Source organism: Excalfactoria chinensis, chromosome 1 (genome assembly GCF_039878825.1).
Source record: "Excalfactoria chinensis isolate bCotChi1 chromosome 1, bCotChi1.hap2, whole genome shotgun sequence".
Lineage (NCBI taxonomy): Eukaryota > Metazoa > Chordata > Aves > Galliformes > Phasianidae > Excalfactoria > Excalfactoria chinensis.
Genome location: NC_092825.1, coordinates 27,403,033 through 27,422,802, shown reverse-complemented (window position 1 = coordinate 27,422,802; position 19,770 = coordinate 27,403,033). Strand labels below are relative to the sequence as shown.

The following is a 19,770-nucleotide window of genomic DNA, read 5'->3' as shown; positions in this document are numbered from 1 at the left end:
TTACTATGCATGTTCACTGTATCAAATAAAATGGTACAAAACTTTCTACTAAAGAGTATTTTAAGAAACACAGAATTTAAAATGGCATTTGAAAACCATCATACAGAACATTACATGTCTCAATTTCCCTTAGTCTGACTAACTTACTGCAGATAGTTAATTCCCAAGGCAAGGACTATACTTTATGCTGGTGTTTGTATATCTGCTGCAGTGGTGCTCACTGTAACTTCTTGGTGCAAGTTCATTACTACAAAAAACAGGTTTGCTACAGCCCTACATGGCAGAGATATAGAACCTTTTTTCTGTCGCTGTTTTATATTTATGTGTACATGCAAGAGAATATTTAGGGACTGGAATGGTTTGGGTCTTTTTTTGTTTTTTTGGGCAGAATCACTTTTCTACACTCATCTGATGCAGACAAATATACAATAGTTAACTAACCACTTTATATAAATCTTTGATAAAGTCCCCCTGCTAGCATTTAAACAGCACTCTATTTCTCAAACTTTACCAAATTTAGAACCAGACATAAGCCTGCCATAGACCAACAAACATCAAATAGAGGCTTAAAGAAACAATAACAAGAAAAAACACCCAACAGACTAAGAAGTAAAAGCTTTCAAAGTATTTCTGCTGCTGCTGCCAACACATCCTTCCAACTGTGGCTTTTAATGTCTCCCCACAGAGGCATCCTCGGAATCAATGCATCTCACATGTGTGCATCCTAAAATCTGCTATGCTCATCCAAAGCACAAATATTCTTGTTGAAACTGGGTGTAGAAACACCCAAACTATAAAGCACCAAAACAAACTCCTACAGATATCAATAAAGACTACTACAAACATGAAGAGAACACTTCACAGGACACAACTGATCAATCGCTTAGTTTCCCAGCCCTGGTTTCAAAATAAACAAGAACCTTTATATAAACCTCCCATGCCAGATTCATGAAAATTTTGCCCACCTTTTATAATTGCCTTAGTTTGTCTGATACAACCTACTGCTTGCCTTCCCTTGGGTACCTTAGTTCTCCATACAAACCACTATATCCAAAGGCAACAAAACAGCAGATCAACATTTCTTACTTTGAGCAATGAGATAATTCATGCTGATCTCTTGCCAGGAGAATTTCACCAGCTTCTCAACCTGTGTATGGTTTATTTCTCCAAACAAATTCCACGTCTCTGAAGATGAAATCCGGACCATTGCTTTGCTGCTTAGATGGAGGGATGGCTGTACCACCTCAAAGGCACATCTGCATCTTCACTCGCTAAAACCCATCACCAGGCTTCCAAGAACAGCTACTCATATTCCTCCAGAACCTGCCAAAGTCAGTTTGCTGAACTGCAAAAAGGCCCAGAGAACACCCAGAGCTAAGATCTAGGAAACTCCCTCAGCTGACACAGCTGTTCACCTCATTTCTTTCTCTACATCAGACAGCTAAGCCTGTGGTATGCTGATTATCTTACTATACTCCAATCTGAAAGATACAGAGATTAATGAGACTGGATACGACATGAAACCACATGTTAAATGATTTCAAAGCTAGTCTCTATATAGCCAGGGGCTTACTAGAGCATTTCAAATTCCATCTTTTCTCATGCTAATTCCTACCAGATATTAAGTAACAGTGTTGAAAATACATGAAACATGTTAAAAGGCTTGCAGTTGTATGAATATTTTGTTTGTTCATTATTGAAAAATACAACTTTTAGGGAGTCATTAAGACTATGGAGTTGAGGTAGGCTATGTCAAATAGGAGTACTATGGCACAGTAAAGCCCAGTTTTGTACCTAAAGTTCTGGTTTTGTACTTAAGCTGTTATTATGAAAAGGGAAGCCAATTTCTTGTACATTCCAGCTCTCACTTAAGTTAGTGGAGTATGTAATTCCAGAAGAATAGTATATCAGGCCTATGTGAAATGTAACATAGAAGGTGAGTGAAACACATTACCTTCTTTCCCCTTAACTTTTATTCATTTCTGGATGACACAAGATTCAGTAACTTTTGTTCTGGATTTATAGTGAAGAACTGTGCACACACTGGCCCTTTATCCCAGCAATCCAAATTCAAAAGCTGGAAGCAGCAATGAAAAGGAGTTGATTCATATGAAACTGATGAGGAGTTTAATTTGAAGGGTCAGATGAATTTTATCCTAACTGAGCTGTCTGTTTGTAAAATACTTCAGGATGAACTAATAACCTTTATGAAAAAGATGTGCCTAACTCATCTTTAATACTTACAGAATGAGAAAGTTTTTAGAGATTGAGCGTTAGCTAAGATGAATTTCATCTTAAATGCTCCTATGTGCTTTACATCCTCTGTCATAAGACTGACATTTCTTTTTTCTAGGCTTTTCATGCCTCTAAACATGTAATTAATACTTACAAAAAGTAAACATCAGGCAGATGGTTCGGCACAGGTGTGTTAACATCACTTTTTATTGTTTTCCTAGTTAATAACATGAACTCATTATGCAAGATTGGGCACTTCAACCAGAAACCTTGGGAACAGCACTGTAATGACGAGGTCTTCAAAAACAAACTGCTGAGCTAAATGCTTGGTTTGGCCAGCTATGTCATACACTTTACAATACCTGAATCAATAATGGCACATATAATTTATAAGCAGTCTACTATTTTGTGAGAGTTCAGCACACATTTTCACTTTACACTCCATTAGCATCTAACAACCGGTTTCATCACTACCTGGCTGAAACAAAGAAACAACTTAGCAGCAGGGTATGTAATTTAGGTTTCTCACTTGAGAATAGATCTGTAATAGCTTGAGATAGCATAACTAGGCAACCGGTACTTTGAGATTGACACTGACAGCCTGATCCCTCCCCACTCCCAGTCCTTACACTGTAAAGGTAACTGTAAATTTCTTATTGCAAGAAAGCCTAAAAGCTACAATTTCAACAAGCTCATTGGGAAGGGCTACAAACCCACCACAAAGCCAGTCAGTAGGACATCACAGCACATGGGCTGTAAGTAGACCTGAGGTCAACTGAACTAATGCCAAACAATTTTTCCCAAATCTTTAAAATAGGAGACTAATCACTACAGCCAAGCAGATCTTAGAATTCAAAGTAAAGCATTCACACTAATAGGTAATAACTTGTTGTATTGGTTTTCATATTAGTAACCTCAATGGCTAGTATAAGCTGTTTCCCATATGATATGTTCCTCAAAGTACGCACTGAGGCAGCTCCCTGAACTACAGGGGGGGAGTGAAGGAGACACTTTAACATACACAGTTCCTCATTCTGCTGCCATTCTGCTGATGCCGTTAACATACTCCAGCACGCTGAGTAGTGTAAGACAGGAGATTAAGCCATCGCATTAAACCTTTGTTCTTAACTTGCTCTGATAAGTTATCAGCAGCATTTTCTGAACAGTTCATTTTCTGAATGCTGTTTCAAAATGTCAGTATTTTCTTTAATCTTTATGTTGTCCGTGGTCGGTGATAATCTAGAGGTTTTATTTTTAACTAAGTGGTGAACACTAATTCTGTAGATTTCCATTACTTCATAGCAGAGAAGAGAAAAAGAGCCAGCAACAACAAAAATCCACTCTTGATACAAGGATATAGGACTTGAATCACTCAGAAAAGAAGGCTGAAAGGAGTGGACAAAAGATATAATATTTGAAAACTATCCCTCTACCCCTGTTTTTTTAAAATAAATCATATCTGCTCTCACAAGGACAGATTCCTGCTTGGGACTCAAGCGCATTATGAACTGGACATCATTGTTTGATTGCTAGAAAGTAAAACATTGAGACTCTTTTTAGAACAGTCAGCTTTCCATTTAAGCACACATCTACAGCTCGGTAAAACAAACAAACAAACAAAAAAAAACCAACAAGACTGGGTGTGCTGAGCACTTAAATATTTCACAAAGACATTAAAGCAAGATGTCAGGGATGAAACCTGTAAGTCAGAAAGTGCTGCTGTACATCTGGCAGTAGCCAGATGTCCAATTTGGACACAACAAGGTGTCTGATTTGGATCAAGGCTCTGACCACTGCAGAGGAAATAAAGGAGTCAGCTTTCTGCTACAGACTTGTGTGCTGTACCACTCAAAAATGTAATTAATCAATTCAAGAAGAAGGGCACAACAGCATGAAAGCTCTCTGTACATTTATCTTCCAGCAGCAGTAGCAGCTACCATTCAGAGGAGGCTGGGGGGTAAGTGAAGGCATGCGCTGAAAAGGCTTGCTGACAGCACAAAGACCATATGGCTCTGTACTTGTCATGTGCCAAAAAAATAGCCCAACTCAATCTAACTGTAATAGCAAAGTGTAGGGGTCCAGATGTTTTAATTCATGCAAGACAGAAAATCCTTTCCATTTAAAATTGCATGCTTTCTTCCTGCAAGTTGCCAGTAGGACTTCAGTCCCACTTGATAACCTACTCAAACATTGTGCTTAAAGAAACTAAGGCAAGACTGAAATACTGTACTCAGATAGGAACAGGCAAGCTCAGAGCCACTATGTCCCTCAATGTTAAATACTCCAAATAGAAAGAGACAGACAAAGGAAAAACAAACTCATCTCCTAGATCTACCTATTTTAGATCTCCCTCTACATTAGGTAGCCACTTGCAGACACAGAGATTCATATTTTAAAGAAGTTAAACTGTTTGACAGGTATGTGGTATACAGTGATATTCAAAGTTATTTTTCAGACTTCAGTTCTTAACTGATAACATGCTGCTCTTTTCTTTTAGACTTTTCCTCGCTTTCCTCCCTTCTTCCTACTGTACTTCCCAATCTTACTACTTGAAAAGATAATCATGTTGCTCAAAGAAAACATTATGTAAATCATATAATCCTGTAAATAACATGTAGACTTGTTAGGTAAACAAACACAGAGGCCACAACTTATTTTGTCAACAATATTTTATAAAGAAAATACCTTACACAATTATTTGAATGAAGGAACAATGTTGAGTCATTCTGCACTGAGTTCCTGCAACAGTGATTCAGTCAAGTTGGGTCTACATGTAAAGTTGTAAAATTACATTAGATTTGCAATTCCAGACAAGACATGCATTTAGTAAAACGTCTATGTTGTACTTAGCTTAATATATTTGATTCTACTTTGCATTCTCTTTGATGAGGAAGAGACCACAACTGCTCCTGCCAACTTAAAAATGAGTTTTTCCATTACTGGATAGACTTAAATACTACAGAATTTTGCATTTTGGACAGAAGAATCTTCTTACAATCTTTTTTACATTGCTTCAGTTGTCAAAGCATTCAGAAAGCACAAGGCTGCACGTACTTCTGGCTTTGCCTATACACAAGTTCTAAGGAGGAGCACACTCCCATTTCACTGCTGCATTTCACAGCTCTTTAAAAATTAGGTTATTAATTTTAGGTGAAGCCACGAACAACAACTTCATTTTAAGCATTTCTTTGGCAGATACTAATGGTTTTTCTCACTCACCTTCCAATTATGAAGCACAGTGATTAGTGACTCCCTACAAATACAATTAGCTGATTAAGAAAGAGCGCAGATGAGATCAAAGCTCTTGGAGCACACAACCTTTGGACTGCAACTATCAATTCAGTTTACTTAAGAGGATAAAGCATTGCATTCATATGACATATGTAAGCTGTCATCTCCTCTAGCTGTTGTCTCAACCACAAAAAAAGAACAACCTTTATGAAAGACTAAAGAAAGTCCTTTTCACTTTCTGAAAATATCAAGAGCTTCTGGGGTGCCCAGCATTTGCTGTGGGAGACAGCTTCCTCACACTGCCTTCTGTTCTATGCAGTAAACTCAGCGTGGTTTCAAACTACATCAGAGCTTTCCACAGTTTGGCTTACCATCAGTTATTCCAACTAGTCCTCACTGTTAAAACTTTTCATTCATTCCAAAGTGCCCTCTGAAGCTTTGGCTTTCTATTCACAGGTAACATGGTTTAAAATAGTTATCAGAAGATGCCTTTTGCCCTTTGAAAACTTATGTATTTCATCATGTTTTGGGATTTCATCTCCATATCAACCATCAAGTCCACCATAACTGTAAGACATACTAAATGTTCAACACCAATGTAATGATCCACAAGCACACCTATGGCCTAGTTTAAATGCCTGACACAGAGATGCAGTTTGTCAACAGAAGGGAAAGCACTTTTTTTAGGGCTTAATCAAGACCATGACCATAGCAAAGACCAAAGGTCTTCATCAGAAAACCTTGCCACCTTCAGCAACAAATGTAGAAACATTTTTATGACCTTGCCTTCCCTAACATAAACAGAGACCAGTGTGGAAATGTGTACATGCAATTATTTGAAAGATTCTAAACACTCCTCTGCACATGCCCTTCCTGGTAAGGGGATGAGAAAAGCAGCACATGACAGAGGTTAGTCATGTTGTTTAGTAAATTCCTGAAGTGCTCATGAATAACTCTGAGACTTCATATACACAAGAATTTACTCTAAATCTACTACCCCAGCTGCACATAAAACTGCACTGCTCCTGCTGCTGGATTAGACAATTGTGTCCGATGTCAGTTGTTCTGAAAGGCTTACTTTAATGCTTAAAGAAGATTGAAAAATATATGTATGGGAAGTAAGAGAAAGAGAACATCTAGCAAAGACAAGCCTAAACAGAACACCTCGAAAAGCACCAAGTTTCAACTTTCCAATTTTCTGACACATAGTCTTTCAAGAGTGGGATCAAACACTTCATGAAGGGGATGGGTGTGATCAGGCCTCCACGCAATGCCCAGGGATCTATGGTGCATGAATGCAGTACCCACCAAGATCCCATAAATGGTGTTACATTAGTCAGCTGTTCCACAGGTTAACCAGAATACTTCATACCTACAGCACAGTTGACTTGTCAGTTTGGCTACTCCCTTGCTCTGTAGACACCGTACAGTCACCACAGCTTTTCTCATGGAAGCACATGTATACGATTCCATCCCATAATCACTGCTTCTATATCCCTCTCACTTCACTACAGACACTTGAAAGCAGAAATATCACACTGGAGGCAGAGGGTTATACTCATTTGTGTGTATAATCTCTCAAAGCCTTAATTAAATACTGACTATCTGATCACAAAACCTTCAGTCATTAATCACCATTATCCTATTAACACATGGCTCTCTACTTCTTAGCCTACTTCTGTTTTATTTGGTGTCTCCCTTTTCTTTAGGATAGAAAGTATTTTCTGAAGTTTTATTTAGATCTACAAGAGAACGTTAAACACAAAAATGTATGTTTCAGTAATTTATTCTCTAACATATTTCACCACAAAAACACAGGTATTTTAGTTCACGTGCAAATATAAGTCTCTTCTAAAAACACAATAAATGGCAAGGACTACAGCCTGGTTTCCTAAACACTGTATTTGTATCTTAGTTCAATAACTAGATAGGAGCACAAGCACCTCCAGGCCTACAGTAATTCCTATCTGATTCAGGCTACTGATATTAAGAACTTGGTCGATGAAGTACAAAATCCAGACATTCTAGATTTCCTATATTTGTCAACTTCTAGTACACAGAAAACTCAGTTTCCCAACCACAAGATCCAGCTTGCACAACCTTCTAAAACTGTAACATTAGCATCTGTAGCCTCATTGCATATTACACAGCAGCTAGAAAAAAAACGTGGGCAAGGGGGAAACCCTGACATTTGATATTCACACACTCATAGAACCAACTTATTTCATTTTTAGTGAAGTGCCTTAACTAGAGGACATCCTGGTTAGCATCATCTCCTATCTATCTTCCCCTCTCAAGTAGAGGGCAGCATGAATTCAAACAAGCAAGTAGCAAGGACATGCCATACAAGCCATAAACTTGGCATCACACAGGACAGAGACAAACCCTCATTCACTGAGGCAGGCCTGGAGAGGGGCAGAGCCAATAATCCAGTTACAGCTCCCTAGAACATACATCCATCTCATACTAGTTTATCACTGGATAGCACTGACTGACAAATGCCTGCTAGCATATAAGTCAGCTTGTAGGGCTGGGTGGTGACTGGTCACATACAGGATGGACCTGCACTAATAACAAGGGTAATTATCTGGGTATTCCCATCCAGTCCTTTGCAGGAAGGGAAGAACACACCACCCAGATTTCTCACTTCTTCAAGAAGTGCTCCAAACTTTTAGTTAAGTCAAAAACTTGAGTGGAGTTAGTAACTTCTATTCAAATGAAGTTATGTACAGAGCTGGCCACACCTGACTTCTTTTAAGCACTGTAAGGCACCTGAATTCTGTACAGAGCTGGCCACACCTGACTTCTTTTAAGCACCTGAATGAATTCAGGTGACCAAAAATCTCTATTTCAAAAGGTAAGGGAGAGGTGAAAAGGCTACAGGCATTTCTGAGTTTTGATATATTGATTTATTTTGCCAGAGATATTTCAGACTAATCAGTAGCATCTAATGAATGTAAGTGCCAGACATAAGTGCATTAAGGATTTAAGGGAACTTAATATACATAAGGCCACTATGGCATATTTAGACACTGAAACTCAGTAAAATGATCTATGTTACGTATCCCTTAGCTATCACCCAGATCTTGCTGGTCATCATGTGTAGCTCTCATTTAAAGCCATTCCCAACCTACTATCTGTGATCCCAGCAAGCTCACAACTTCTACAGACATAATCTGAGAGTGGAGATTCCTAGCAAAATAAACATGGCTAGTATCAAAGATTTTGCTTAAGCAACACAGTGAGTGTAATGACAGAAACATGCAGAAGATAAAACATCACGAGGCTGACACACAGCACAGTCAGCAGTCTGGCAATAGTTAAAAAGTTTCTGTGTAGGCGCTTTGCAGATGTAAGCTTCTTTTGCCAGGATAAGCCTCAAGACTTCATCTTTATTGAAACTGGCTTTGCTGACATGAGCTTGAAAGCCATTGTGTGTGTACTCTCCAAAAAAAAAAAAAAGTGAGAAGAACAAAGGAAAATATGGAATAAGAGATGAAGCCTAATTTATTATACACTTATGGAGCTCAGGCTGTATAAACAAAATAAAGTCATAATACATATGCATGCATCTCATTTTTAAAAAAGATTTAAAATCCCAGACTAAATATTTTTTTTCCTCTCTTTTCCATCATGCCTGTTTCTCAGTCAAGGAATTAATAAGAATCAACTGCTTAAAATGCAAAAGGACCAATATTCTCATTTCATTTGAGAATAACATAATAGAAGCATGCACCTCTGCTCAAAGAACTGAAAGGAAATATCTTGAGTGTTTCAGATGATGATGTGCTTATAGTTCCTCATACAAATCATGTGGTCTTCAGCCTACGCTCTTGTTGGATGCACACAAGGTTTTTCACTTCTATTTTGGTACTTGGCAAACTTGGGACAGAAAGTTCAGCCATGGCTATACAGCTCCATCTCCTATGCAGTGTGAATTAAAGAGTCACACTGCTTTTTCAAATTCATGAAAATACTGGTTTTTAATTTATTGTTTTTGTTTCTCAGTTTTTTTGCAAATGAAGGAATTCCATCTGGGTTGCAGATTCTTTATTTATCATGTATTTTCTATGTAGCACTGAAGTAAAAAGTTAAAATATCAGCAGTTTTGCACGGCGCTGTGACTTGCACAATAAAAGAGGTCTTGAGAAAATCAGTTGCTGCTCTTTCTAAAGCTGGGCTCAAGACCAGAGACTGCATATCAGTTTCTATAAAATTTAATGTTATAGAAAAAGGCACCAAGCATGAAGAACTAGTTCTGAATAGAAGCTTTCACACGGCTGTGAGGTCCCCAAGGAAATCATCACTCAGTGCCTGCATTTTTCTGATGCTCTTCCAAAGGCATTAACTAGTGACTACCCACAGGACATCAGTGTACCTGGAACTCTGGCCAAGTAGTACCACTCTTATGTGAAGGTGAAGTGACTTCAAAGTGAGACAGTAAAATTTTCCTCCATGCAGAAAGAGCCAATTTCAGTGTCACATTTCCAAACTATAAACATATATAATAAAAGTGTCAGATAAAACGCTTCTGTGTATCAGCAATATCAGCACCGAGGATCATAGCTGCCTGTTACTGCCTTGAGGAGGCTATTAGCATCAACAAAGATGAGCAGTGAAATTCTTTAGTAGGAATGATTTGCATGAAGTAGAGATGAAATGACGCACTGCATAACTGTGATCCAGGAGACAGAAAGGTGCTTTTCTTATTTCCTCCCAGCAGCAAACAGATCTCCCTGAACCAGCACCAACTAATGGACCGTCCCATGCATGGCTTGCTGCCACACATCCTCTTGGCACTCTTAGGCAGGGCCAAAAGGAAAAAGACAAAGAGGTCCTCAAAAGAGGTCTGTCAGCATTACACCACTGCTCATAACTGATGCTTTCATGTTGAGAGTCACAGATATCAATGCTGCATCAAGTTTTAAGAGAGATTTTTTTATAGTGTGCAATCAGGATTTTGTCCTGGAACACAGGCTGTGTTATATTAAGATAGGGAGATGGATTTTTTTGAATAAGAACTTTTGAAAGCAGGAGAAGACCCTGACATCTGGCTTGATGAACAAATAACAATCATTTGCTACTTGTAATGAAGTTCCTGAAAGAAAGAATCACTCCAGCACTGCTGGTGCACCTCCTTGTCACAGGCCAACTTTAACAAACAAGTCTCTTCCCAAGGAAGAGTTAACCTTAAATGAGGAGGGAAAACTACACTGGGGCCTGAAATCTTCTGTCCCTTAGAGGAGCAGCAGAAATGATCAGTAAAGGCTCTGTGACAGTATTCTGTGAAGTGTTGCAGCCCCTGACATGGGGTACCTGGAGCTCACCCTGCCTCCAGTACAAAATATGCTCACGTGAGAGCAAAGCCCACACAGACACCAACAAGTCTCAGATGAATGCAAAGAGACTGCACTACCTGAGTTCTGGGCAAACTGATCTCTAAAACCCCCATGAGTTCAGGTCACGTGTATGGCATTTCTACAATTATTACCAACTACCTCAAGGAAGAAATCTGATTTCTCTCCTTGGCACCCTTTCAAATAACAATTCTTTGGCTCACAAGTCCAACTGCCAGTGTCACAGCACTGTGAAATCCATTTGCTGCGCTAGGTTACCCATGAGATGGTAAGCTGAAATGTGCACAACTCACTCTTGTCAACCACGTGCAGTTAACATTTGTTAAACATCTGATAAAGCACTGAAACAAATTGCCTTCTTTATTTAGCAACACACTCTGAGAACAGATTTTCTCCTGATTTAATGGGATAGGTCTGTCCATTATCCCATTAGCTACGCATTGCTAGAAACCCCCAGGGCATCAAACTGCAAAGCGACTGACTGAAGATATCAAAGGTTCTTCCAACAACATCAGCTCCTTCTGCTCTTGATTATTGAAAAATGGTCTCACAAAATATCACTTATTAGATCAGATCTTCAGATGAGCAGTAATAACAAGTCCCACTTCCTATCAACTTTTCACCCAAGCCGACACATATTTTGTCTCACCAGAACTCAAGTTCTTTGTCTGCCAACATTTTTTAAACAGTTACACCATCTGACTTATTCCCTCACAGCATTCATACTGATTCTTCACAACAGCAGCAGCAGGTCTAGCAGGGCAACCAGGTGCAGGAAGACACAAATAGCTACATATGGAACAGGAAAAATTCAATCTTTTGACTCCAGCTGCTTCTTCTGGCCTAGATCTAGCATAGAGGAATAGTTACTGGTTTGCATTTCAATAGGAAGTCATCATGCTATCTTTTCCCTTCCTCTTCTTATTTTAGTTTAACAAATTATGAAGCAATACATTATTTACTAAAACGTTTGGCCTAACACTGGACATTTTTAAACATAAAAAATTTAAAGATGCTGTATATTAATATGGTGAAAAATATGAGCCATTCAGAGCTGTATGAATATTTTGTAGTGACATTTTGAGAAATTACCTCAAATGCTGATTTGTGAATTTATTCTTCCTTCCCCCAAAACCACTCAATTTTGTCTTTAAAACCCAGGAACTATAAAGAACAGTAAAATAAGGCAGGAAATGTTGAGCAAATACATAAAACTCCATACTAGGTCTGTTTACAAAAGTGAAACAACAGTGTCAGGAAAAAAAAGCAGAATTTTTAAGCATGCAGCTGTTAATAAGAACAGGATGCCAAGATTTTCTATATCTTGTGGAGATAGGAGTTAGGTTGCAAGTTCAGTTATGCTCAGCCAACTGGATTTCTATTAGAGGTGCACATATCTGCCAGTTAAGGGCACGAGCTTTCTTTTTCCAAGAAAAGGTAATAATTTGGTTTCACACACTCCTCCAAGATCCCAAAATTAAGATCAATGCCAGCACTCAGACAATCGTGGCTCCTATTTCCAGTCCTTAAGAGTGAAATAACAAAAGACAGCAGCAGCAGCACTCTGCGTTTGCCTCCCAAGCTACTTGCTTCACATACCTTTGTTTAAAACCCCATCCAACTGGCAAGTTCACACAATGCTTCTAAACCTCAGCTAAACGCAAAGCAAAAGCAACATATCCTAAACAAACCTAGCACGTACTGTTACATGATGTCATGAAGGCAGTTGTATTTAGAGACTAGATGTGAAATGCATGTTTGACAGCTCTGTAAAGAATCTATTTTGGTCGCTATTTGAAACCACTTCTTCAACACCTTTTGCAGGGCTAATTATGGTTCCACATGTAATCATTAGCAGCAGCCTACTTTTCAAACCAAGGTTGTTTTTTGTTAAATGGTAATTATTCTTCTTCTATGGAAAAAAAAATAAAAAAATGGAGGAGTAGACTGTAACATTCCATGCTAGCATATTATACAACTGGGGATCATCCACAGTGGTCTTGGTGAGAATCACAGATGCTCCACTTATAATCATACAGCAAGAAGAACTTTCTCTAATTGCTCGATAAGTTTCATAGCATTGCTCATGAGCACAGCTTCTGTGAAGTGTTGCATAGCCACAACAGTAATACACCCTGCACAGGACAAACCCAATTTCCATAGAATCATTTAGACTTTTTTCCTCAAGTTACAAAGAAATGCAAAATGCTCTCCTGCTTGCTATTTCAATCTAGACACCTTTGACTTATTGAATTAGCTTAATCCTGAGACCAACACATGTATTAGTTGTGAAGACTCAATATGAATTTTTCTATCATCTGGAAAACGTTTGAGCAGTTCAGTGTACAATAATCACATTTAGATACAGCAAAAGAACAAAATCACAACATATTCAGTGTAAAAAACATCAAATACTTGATTAATCTTAAACTAATCCACAAGGTTGGGTTTTTTTTGTCTTACCTCAATAATCTTGTCATGTATGTGTAAGCCTTCTGCTTTGTCTGCAGGTCCATTTTCCAAAATTTTTGACACATAAATTCCCTCAGTAGATTCCTCCTGATTGTTCTGCTCCAGGCAATAAGAAAGTTGGAAAAGGACCACATTAGTACAAGAAATGAGACGTACTAAAACCAACGGACACAAATCCACCCGAAATATGCAGCTCAGTTTTCTACCTGAGAATTAAAATCCTGGGGATTTCCTAAAAATTTGCTTAACACAAAATAGTCATTAATCAAAAGGACAGAACTAATGAACTGCTCCAGCATTTTTAACAAGATTATCCATTTACTTCTGGTTATTTTAGTCTAAATGGGACACAGGGTGCAATGGGTAATCAAATACAAGCTCAAAGATTTAATGCAGACCTCACACATCTCAGCAGAGATTGACTGCTGTGTAACAGCAGAGAGGGAGATATTCATAAAAAAGGGATGCACAAGGGTTTCTCTCAAGAAGGAAAGTTACCCTGCAGCACCGCAGCTTGTAAACACTTTCCCACATTTGGAAATACGGCCCAAGAAACAAAGTGACATTAGTTAACCGGCATGTAACAGTGATGGGATTTGGTGGAATTGGTTAACCTCATAAATCCTATTCACGTGGGAGATTGAGAATTTGCTCAGCTAAGGGCAAAAAAAGAACCCACTTCCAGTTGATCTGTACACATTCCTAAGTACAACTCACATGATGGTCAAATTTAAAGCAGGGAAGTAATTTACTACAGCTGAAATACACCTGATATTGTTGCACAGCCTACAATTACTTCACCTCCTTACACATTGGTTTAAAATAGTTTTTTAAAGTATCATTTTAAATCAATGTTAATATAGGAATAATTCCAAGAGGACACTGCAGAAGTATTTGTAAGTGTTTGTACAAATAATAAATGAGTTCACAAGAAGTAAAGAAATGTTGTTCTAAATCATTTACACTCTGGACAGCAGTTGATATGATGCTTATTTTTCCTCCATTTCTGGTAAACCCTTAACCAACATATAGGTCTGACATAGAATCATAGAATGACCCAGGTTGGAAGGGACCTCAAGGATCATGTAGTTCCAACCCCCCTGCCTAGCAGGGCCACCAAACATACACCTTTACTAGATCAGGTTGCCAAGGGCCCCATCCAACCTGGCTTGAACACCTCCAAGGATGGGGCATCCACAACCTCCCTGGGCAGCCTGTTCCAGGGCCTAACCACTCTCTGAGTAAAGAAGCTTGTAGCGGTGAGTTGCTCCTTTCCTATCATCTTGCCTTCCAGGTAGAAGGCAAATAGTGGGAAAGCCTGCAATGCAATCAAATGAATCATAGCAAATGGAAAGTACCAAGTCCCCAAGGGTCACCCGTTTCCAACAAGAAAAATCTGCATTGTGCATGTAAAACACAAATAAAAAAGTACATTCCGACCTACATGACTGGTGCAATGACACCCCTGTTCTGTTCTTCCTCTGCTTAAGCCAGTGTTTCACACAGGGACATATTATCTCTGAAAAATTGATATATAAAATTTGCCTTCATGAACTCTCTTTGTCTTGTTACTAAAGAATTCCTGATCCTGTTTTTAAGGTTTTGAGCAGTTTTTTGTTTTCATTATTTGAGCCTATTCGACCCTTTCTTCCCGTTATTTCCTTTGGCTCCAGCCATGCTGAGTCAGAGCTCACACTGACATCCAGGCCCTACTAATCAAACGTGTGTGGTACTCACACTTATCACAATGAGAGCAAAACAGAACTTCTGAAGTCAGTATCAAAGACTTAGAAAACCCTGAGATCTAGCTCAGCTCCATGACCTTCTCTGTCTCCAGCTATCAGTGTTAGTTAAAGGCAGATTGTGAGCATTTCCTTCCCTGCAATCAGCCATTCTCTCCAGAACAGTGCTGTGAACCTCCCCAAGCTTACAAACTATCCACAACAATTCACAATGCTTAAGAGTTGGTACGTGAATTCTTCAGAGGAACTCGGCTGACATCTGAGGAAAGCCAAACACTGTACTCTCTTCTCCCTACAAAGGCCCTGCAGTATACCCACAGCTGAAAATAACAGAAGCCAAACTGCAGTCTCAAAGATTGTGTGGACTCCTTAAATGTTATACTGAAAATATGAATACAATCCAAGTGCATCTGTTTTATCTTCGAGTGCCTGTTGTCTCAACCTTACATCAAGGAATCCAGGAGACTCGCTTTGAATTTCCTTCTAACATAGATTTGATAACGGTATTTCCCCACAAGGAACAGCATTTCTGAAGTGCAGACAGTGAACTTCCTAGTTCACTAATGGGAACAGACTCTTTGGCACCACTAAATATAGCTTGAGAGCAGAAGGTTGCCAAACTGCTGCAGAGGGTCCCATTCCCCTCCCCAGTAATAGCAGCAGGTTGAAGTTCTCCTGCTTAACAAGAACCTGATCAGTGCATAATTATTATCGAGCCTTTTTAATCAACTATTAGTTTTCCAGTTTAACAGGTTACTTTACCCTTCGTACATAATGACAGCCCTGATTAATGCTTTTGGGAGGATGAAGTTAAAAAAACAAACACACATCAACAAAACAACCAACCGTGCATACTCTTATGCATATTCAGAGGGAGGGAAGGATAGCGATTCCTGTTCAGATTCCATGGTTTTTAATGAACCTTCCAAACCTAGACTGATGATTCGTGAGACCGGATTTACTTAAGATACCAAATCAATGAAAACTGTATTTCGGTTCACAAAGAAAGAAAAACTGAAAGCAGGCATGTGAGAGCAGGACGTGGGCTTGAAGTGTTTAAGCTACAGAATCAAATTCTCATTTCTTCTTTAAATGAAAAAAAAAAAAAAAAAAAAAAAGAAAAAAGAAAAAAAAGCAGGCAGTTTCCAAAAATTCCAGTGGCTTAATCCTGCAACAATTACTCTTGTAAGCAGTCCCAGAGATTTCCATTGAACAGCTTCCATGAATACATATTACTCACGTGAGAACTGAGTGTAGATCAGCCTCAAGTTTGAAAGCAAGAACAATGGGAACACCTCTCCTGAAAGTGAGAATAATGCAATTCTCACAAGACTATGTCTTCAAAGCAGTGAATCTAATTATACCTGATAATACACAGTACTTATATCTATGGAGTTGATTCCACACCTACTGTCATTGAAAGCAACTCTTTTGTGACTAACAGCGCACATAAGAGAAAATATGGTCCAAAAGTAACCTATAATTACTTTTCTCATTACCTGATTGGGTCGTCCTCCAATAATATTGAATCCCAAAGTATCATTTTTTCTGTGTAGCATGATGGTTAAAGGTTTGGGCTCTCCTGCCTAAGAAGAAAAAGGTGAAATACCGTTATAGAACATTGCCTTATAAAGAACAACTTAAATGAAAGCATTAATGTACAAAGATACTTAGCTGGATAATACATAAGATAGAGCTCAAAAACAAATCAGGCCGGGAAGAAAAAACAAAAGACTGGGGAAAAAAAGCAAAGGGAAGAACACGTCCCACTGCAGTGTAACAGGAAGCCAAGCACCTGACTGCAGCTTACATGCTGAATGGAAAAGGTGCAGGCTTTGGGTGGGAGGAGTACTTAGCACCACTGAATGAAGTGAGTGCTGCAAATCAGAAATTGCTGAAGTCAGAAGTCACTAAAAACACCTGCTTGTGTTGGTGTTTCTGACATTAAATATATAGATTAAAATCCTCCACATGATACTAATCGGACCCAAAAGCCACATCAGCACAGTTCTGTTGCAGCTTTCAGGGAAAACAGACAGAGAAGGAAGCCCAACTCTTCATCCCCTCAAAGAATCCAATTTCTATATTTTAAAAAGTTGCTTTTTCTAAGCAATTAAAACCAGTGACGGAATGTAAGTTTAAAAATGAAAAAAAAAGGGAAAGCAGCAGCTTATTTTCCGTTGCTCACATAGGATGACAGCTACATTTCAGGAGCCATATTCCTCACACCAATCTACACTCACCCAGCACAGTCAGGTGTTGGCGTTTGCCTGACCCTTTGATTGAGCTGACTGACACAGCTATGACACCTACATCACTTACACCTGTCCAAACACTCAAAACATAACACCGAATGCTGAAGGCCGCGTTTCATCCACTCTGACAGCGAAACGTTTGATTGCAGCACCACGGATTTGCTTTTAATGAAGTACATCATCTTTACTTCATCGCTGGTTCTCCCAGACGCTGCCCGCTGCCGCAGCTCCCTGCCGATAGTGCCCAGCAGCCCCTACCGGCAGCGCCGGGCATGGCGGGCGCTCAGCTCCTCCGGGAGCAAACCCTGCGCTCTCGCCAGCCCATATCATCTCCCTGCCAAATCCTCCCTAGCAATTCCCATCTCGCTTCTCCTCTCTACAGTCTGCTGTGCTCGGACGCCCGCACGCCGCCTGCTGCCCCTGACACGGCCGCAGCACAGCTGCCGGGAGGGGAAGCAGCTGTACGAATGCACTCGCAGTGACCCGCAAAGTGTGGGTTGGCTACCCCAGGGAAATCCGAAAAAAAAAAACAACATTAAAAGGGAAAAAGTATTCCCGTCTCCAGACAAAACGTCTCTCAGTGCCAGCAACCCGTGCTCCTGGGTACAGATGTGTCCTGCAGACGTCCCCATTGCCGTTCCGCTGGCCGTAGTGATACGCACCATCACTTCAGGAGTGACTGTGGCTGCTCGGACGCTTCTCACTTCGGATTTTGCTTCCTAAGGGTGCCTGAAGATCTGACTAAAGCTCCATTATACCACTCCTTACCACAGCTGCAACCGAGAGCCCGCAGCTCACACCTACCACAAGCCCCGCAGCCCGCCAGGCACTCCCCTCAGCCCCGAGGCAGCAGGTGCCCACTCGAACACTGAGTGCCACCTGACTGACAGCCAGCAGGCACTGAGCTGCTCTCCGCTACGAGCACCATCAATCCTTATCCCACTCTCCCAAACTGAAGAGATTTTGCTGTCTTTTCACAATCGTTTCCAAAGTTTGCCACGATTTTATGTACCAGCTTTTTAAGCAATTCCTTGGCTGTAGGAACAGAAGCCCCAAGCCAGCCGTGTGCCCGGCCAGCCCCAGCAGAAGCCAGCTGAGCGGCAGCCAGGGCCCTGCGAGGAGGGGATGCTGCGTCCTGACACGGCTCCAGGTGAGCCCCGTGCCCGCAGGCTGCCAACTCAGCAGGCAGCCCTTCATCCCCTCTCCCCTCCCGCCCGGCCCCAGCTCCTCTACTAACACCGCTTCCAGGCTTCGGCCACCGACGGCACGAAAGGAAAGCGCGGCCCCGACGGGGCGAGAGACGAGATAGCGTTGTCCGGCTGCGGGGGTAGGGCACGGCCTCCGTCCCGGCGCAGACTCGGGAGACTGCGTGCTCCCGGGGGTACCGTTAACACTGACACCTCGCTCACAGACCATCCCGCAGCCAGCGCGCCCCGAGAGGAGCAGCACCGCCGGGGATCCGCACTCACCTTGCCGCGCTGGCTGCCCGTAAGGTCGCGGGTGATGCTGCTGATGTGGCTCATGTACTGCCCGAACTTGGCCTGGTAGCGCAGCGCCGTCAGCTGTACCTCGCTCTGCAACGCCGAGAGCTGCGCCAGCAGCGACTTCTCTCTTCTGCTCCAGCGCAGGGCCTCCCTCTTCAGCTCCGGCCCCGGCTCCGGACCGCCAGCGCCCCGCCGCTCCCGCGGGCACCGCTGCCCTCCGCCCTCCGCCCGGCCCGCGGGCAGCGCATCCCGCGGCGGACCGTAGCGGCACGAGGCGAGGTGGGCGGGCAGCTCTCGGAGCCGCACGACACGGCCGCAGCCCCGCGGGCTGTAGTCGCACCTGACCTCCAGCTTCTGGACGAGGCTGCGCAGGGGCAGCACGGGGCGCAGCTCGGCGGCGGCGAGCGACCGGCAGCGCAGCGGGCAGCGCCGGCGCCGCGCCGCCCAGGGCAGCAGGCAGCCGGCGCAGAAGACGTGCCCGCACGGCGTGGACAGCGGCTCTTCCAGCACCCGCCCGCACAGCTTGCACTGCAGCTCCGCCGCCACTGGCGCCGCGAAGCGCGCGGGGTCGAAGCCCATTGCGCCGGGGGACCTCGAAACTTTCGGCGGCGGCGCGGCCCCGGCGGCGCTGGAGCCGTTCCCGGCGGGCGGACGGGCGGCGGCGAGGGGTGGGCGGAGGAGCGGGGCCGGCCGGGGGAGGCAGCGGCAGCGCCGGGCTCAACTTCCCGCGGCTCCCCCCTCTGCTCCGCGCCCTCCCGCATTAACTCCCTCTCGCCGCCGCTACCGCCCCACGCCCAGCCCCGGCACCTCCTCCGCCCTCCCGGAGCATCCCGGCTGGCGGGGCAGAAACCGCGGCGGGGCGAGGGAGGGAGGGACGGCGTGCGGAGAACCGCCGCGCCCCGGCTGCCGCCCCGGACCGACCCGCCCCGCGGCCCCCCGAGCGCAGGCACCGTGCCGCGATCTCCGCGGGTCGCCTGAGGTTGGATTGGGGTAA

General features: G+C 42.3%; 1 protein-coding gene across 2 annotated transcripts in view; it reads right to left on the bottom strand.

Moving 5' to 3' along the window:
- The window catches only part of PDZRN4 (PDZ domain containing ring finger 4), a 236,303-nt gene extending 216,948 nt beyond the window's left edge, over window positions 1–19,355 (bottom strand). The window contains exons 1-3 of one of the 2 annotated variants that reach the window (XM_072338668.1): window positions 18,762–19,355; window positions 16,537–16,623; window positions 13,287–13,391 (exon numbers count right to left, since the gene is read on the bottom strand). In XM_072338668.1, the coding sequence (XP_072194769.1) occupies window positions 13,287–13,391; window positions 16,537–16,623; window positions 18,762–19,355 (786 nt within the window). Of the gene's footprint in view, window positions 1–13,286; window positions 13,392–16,536; window positions 16,624–17,954; window positions 17,982–18,761 lie in introns of those variants that run through there. The other variant, XM_072338677.1, reaches the window with a different exon arrangement.
- Between the last annotated feature and the right edge of the window lie 415 nt (window positions 19,356–19,770).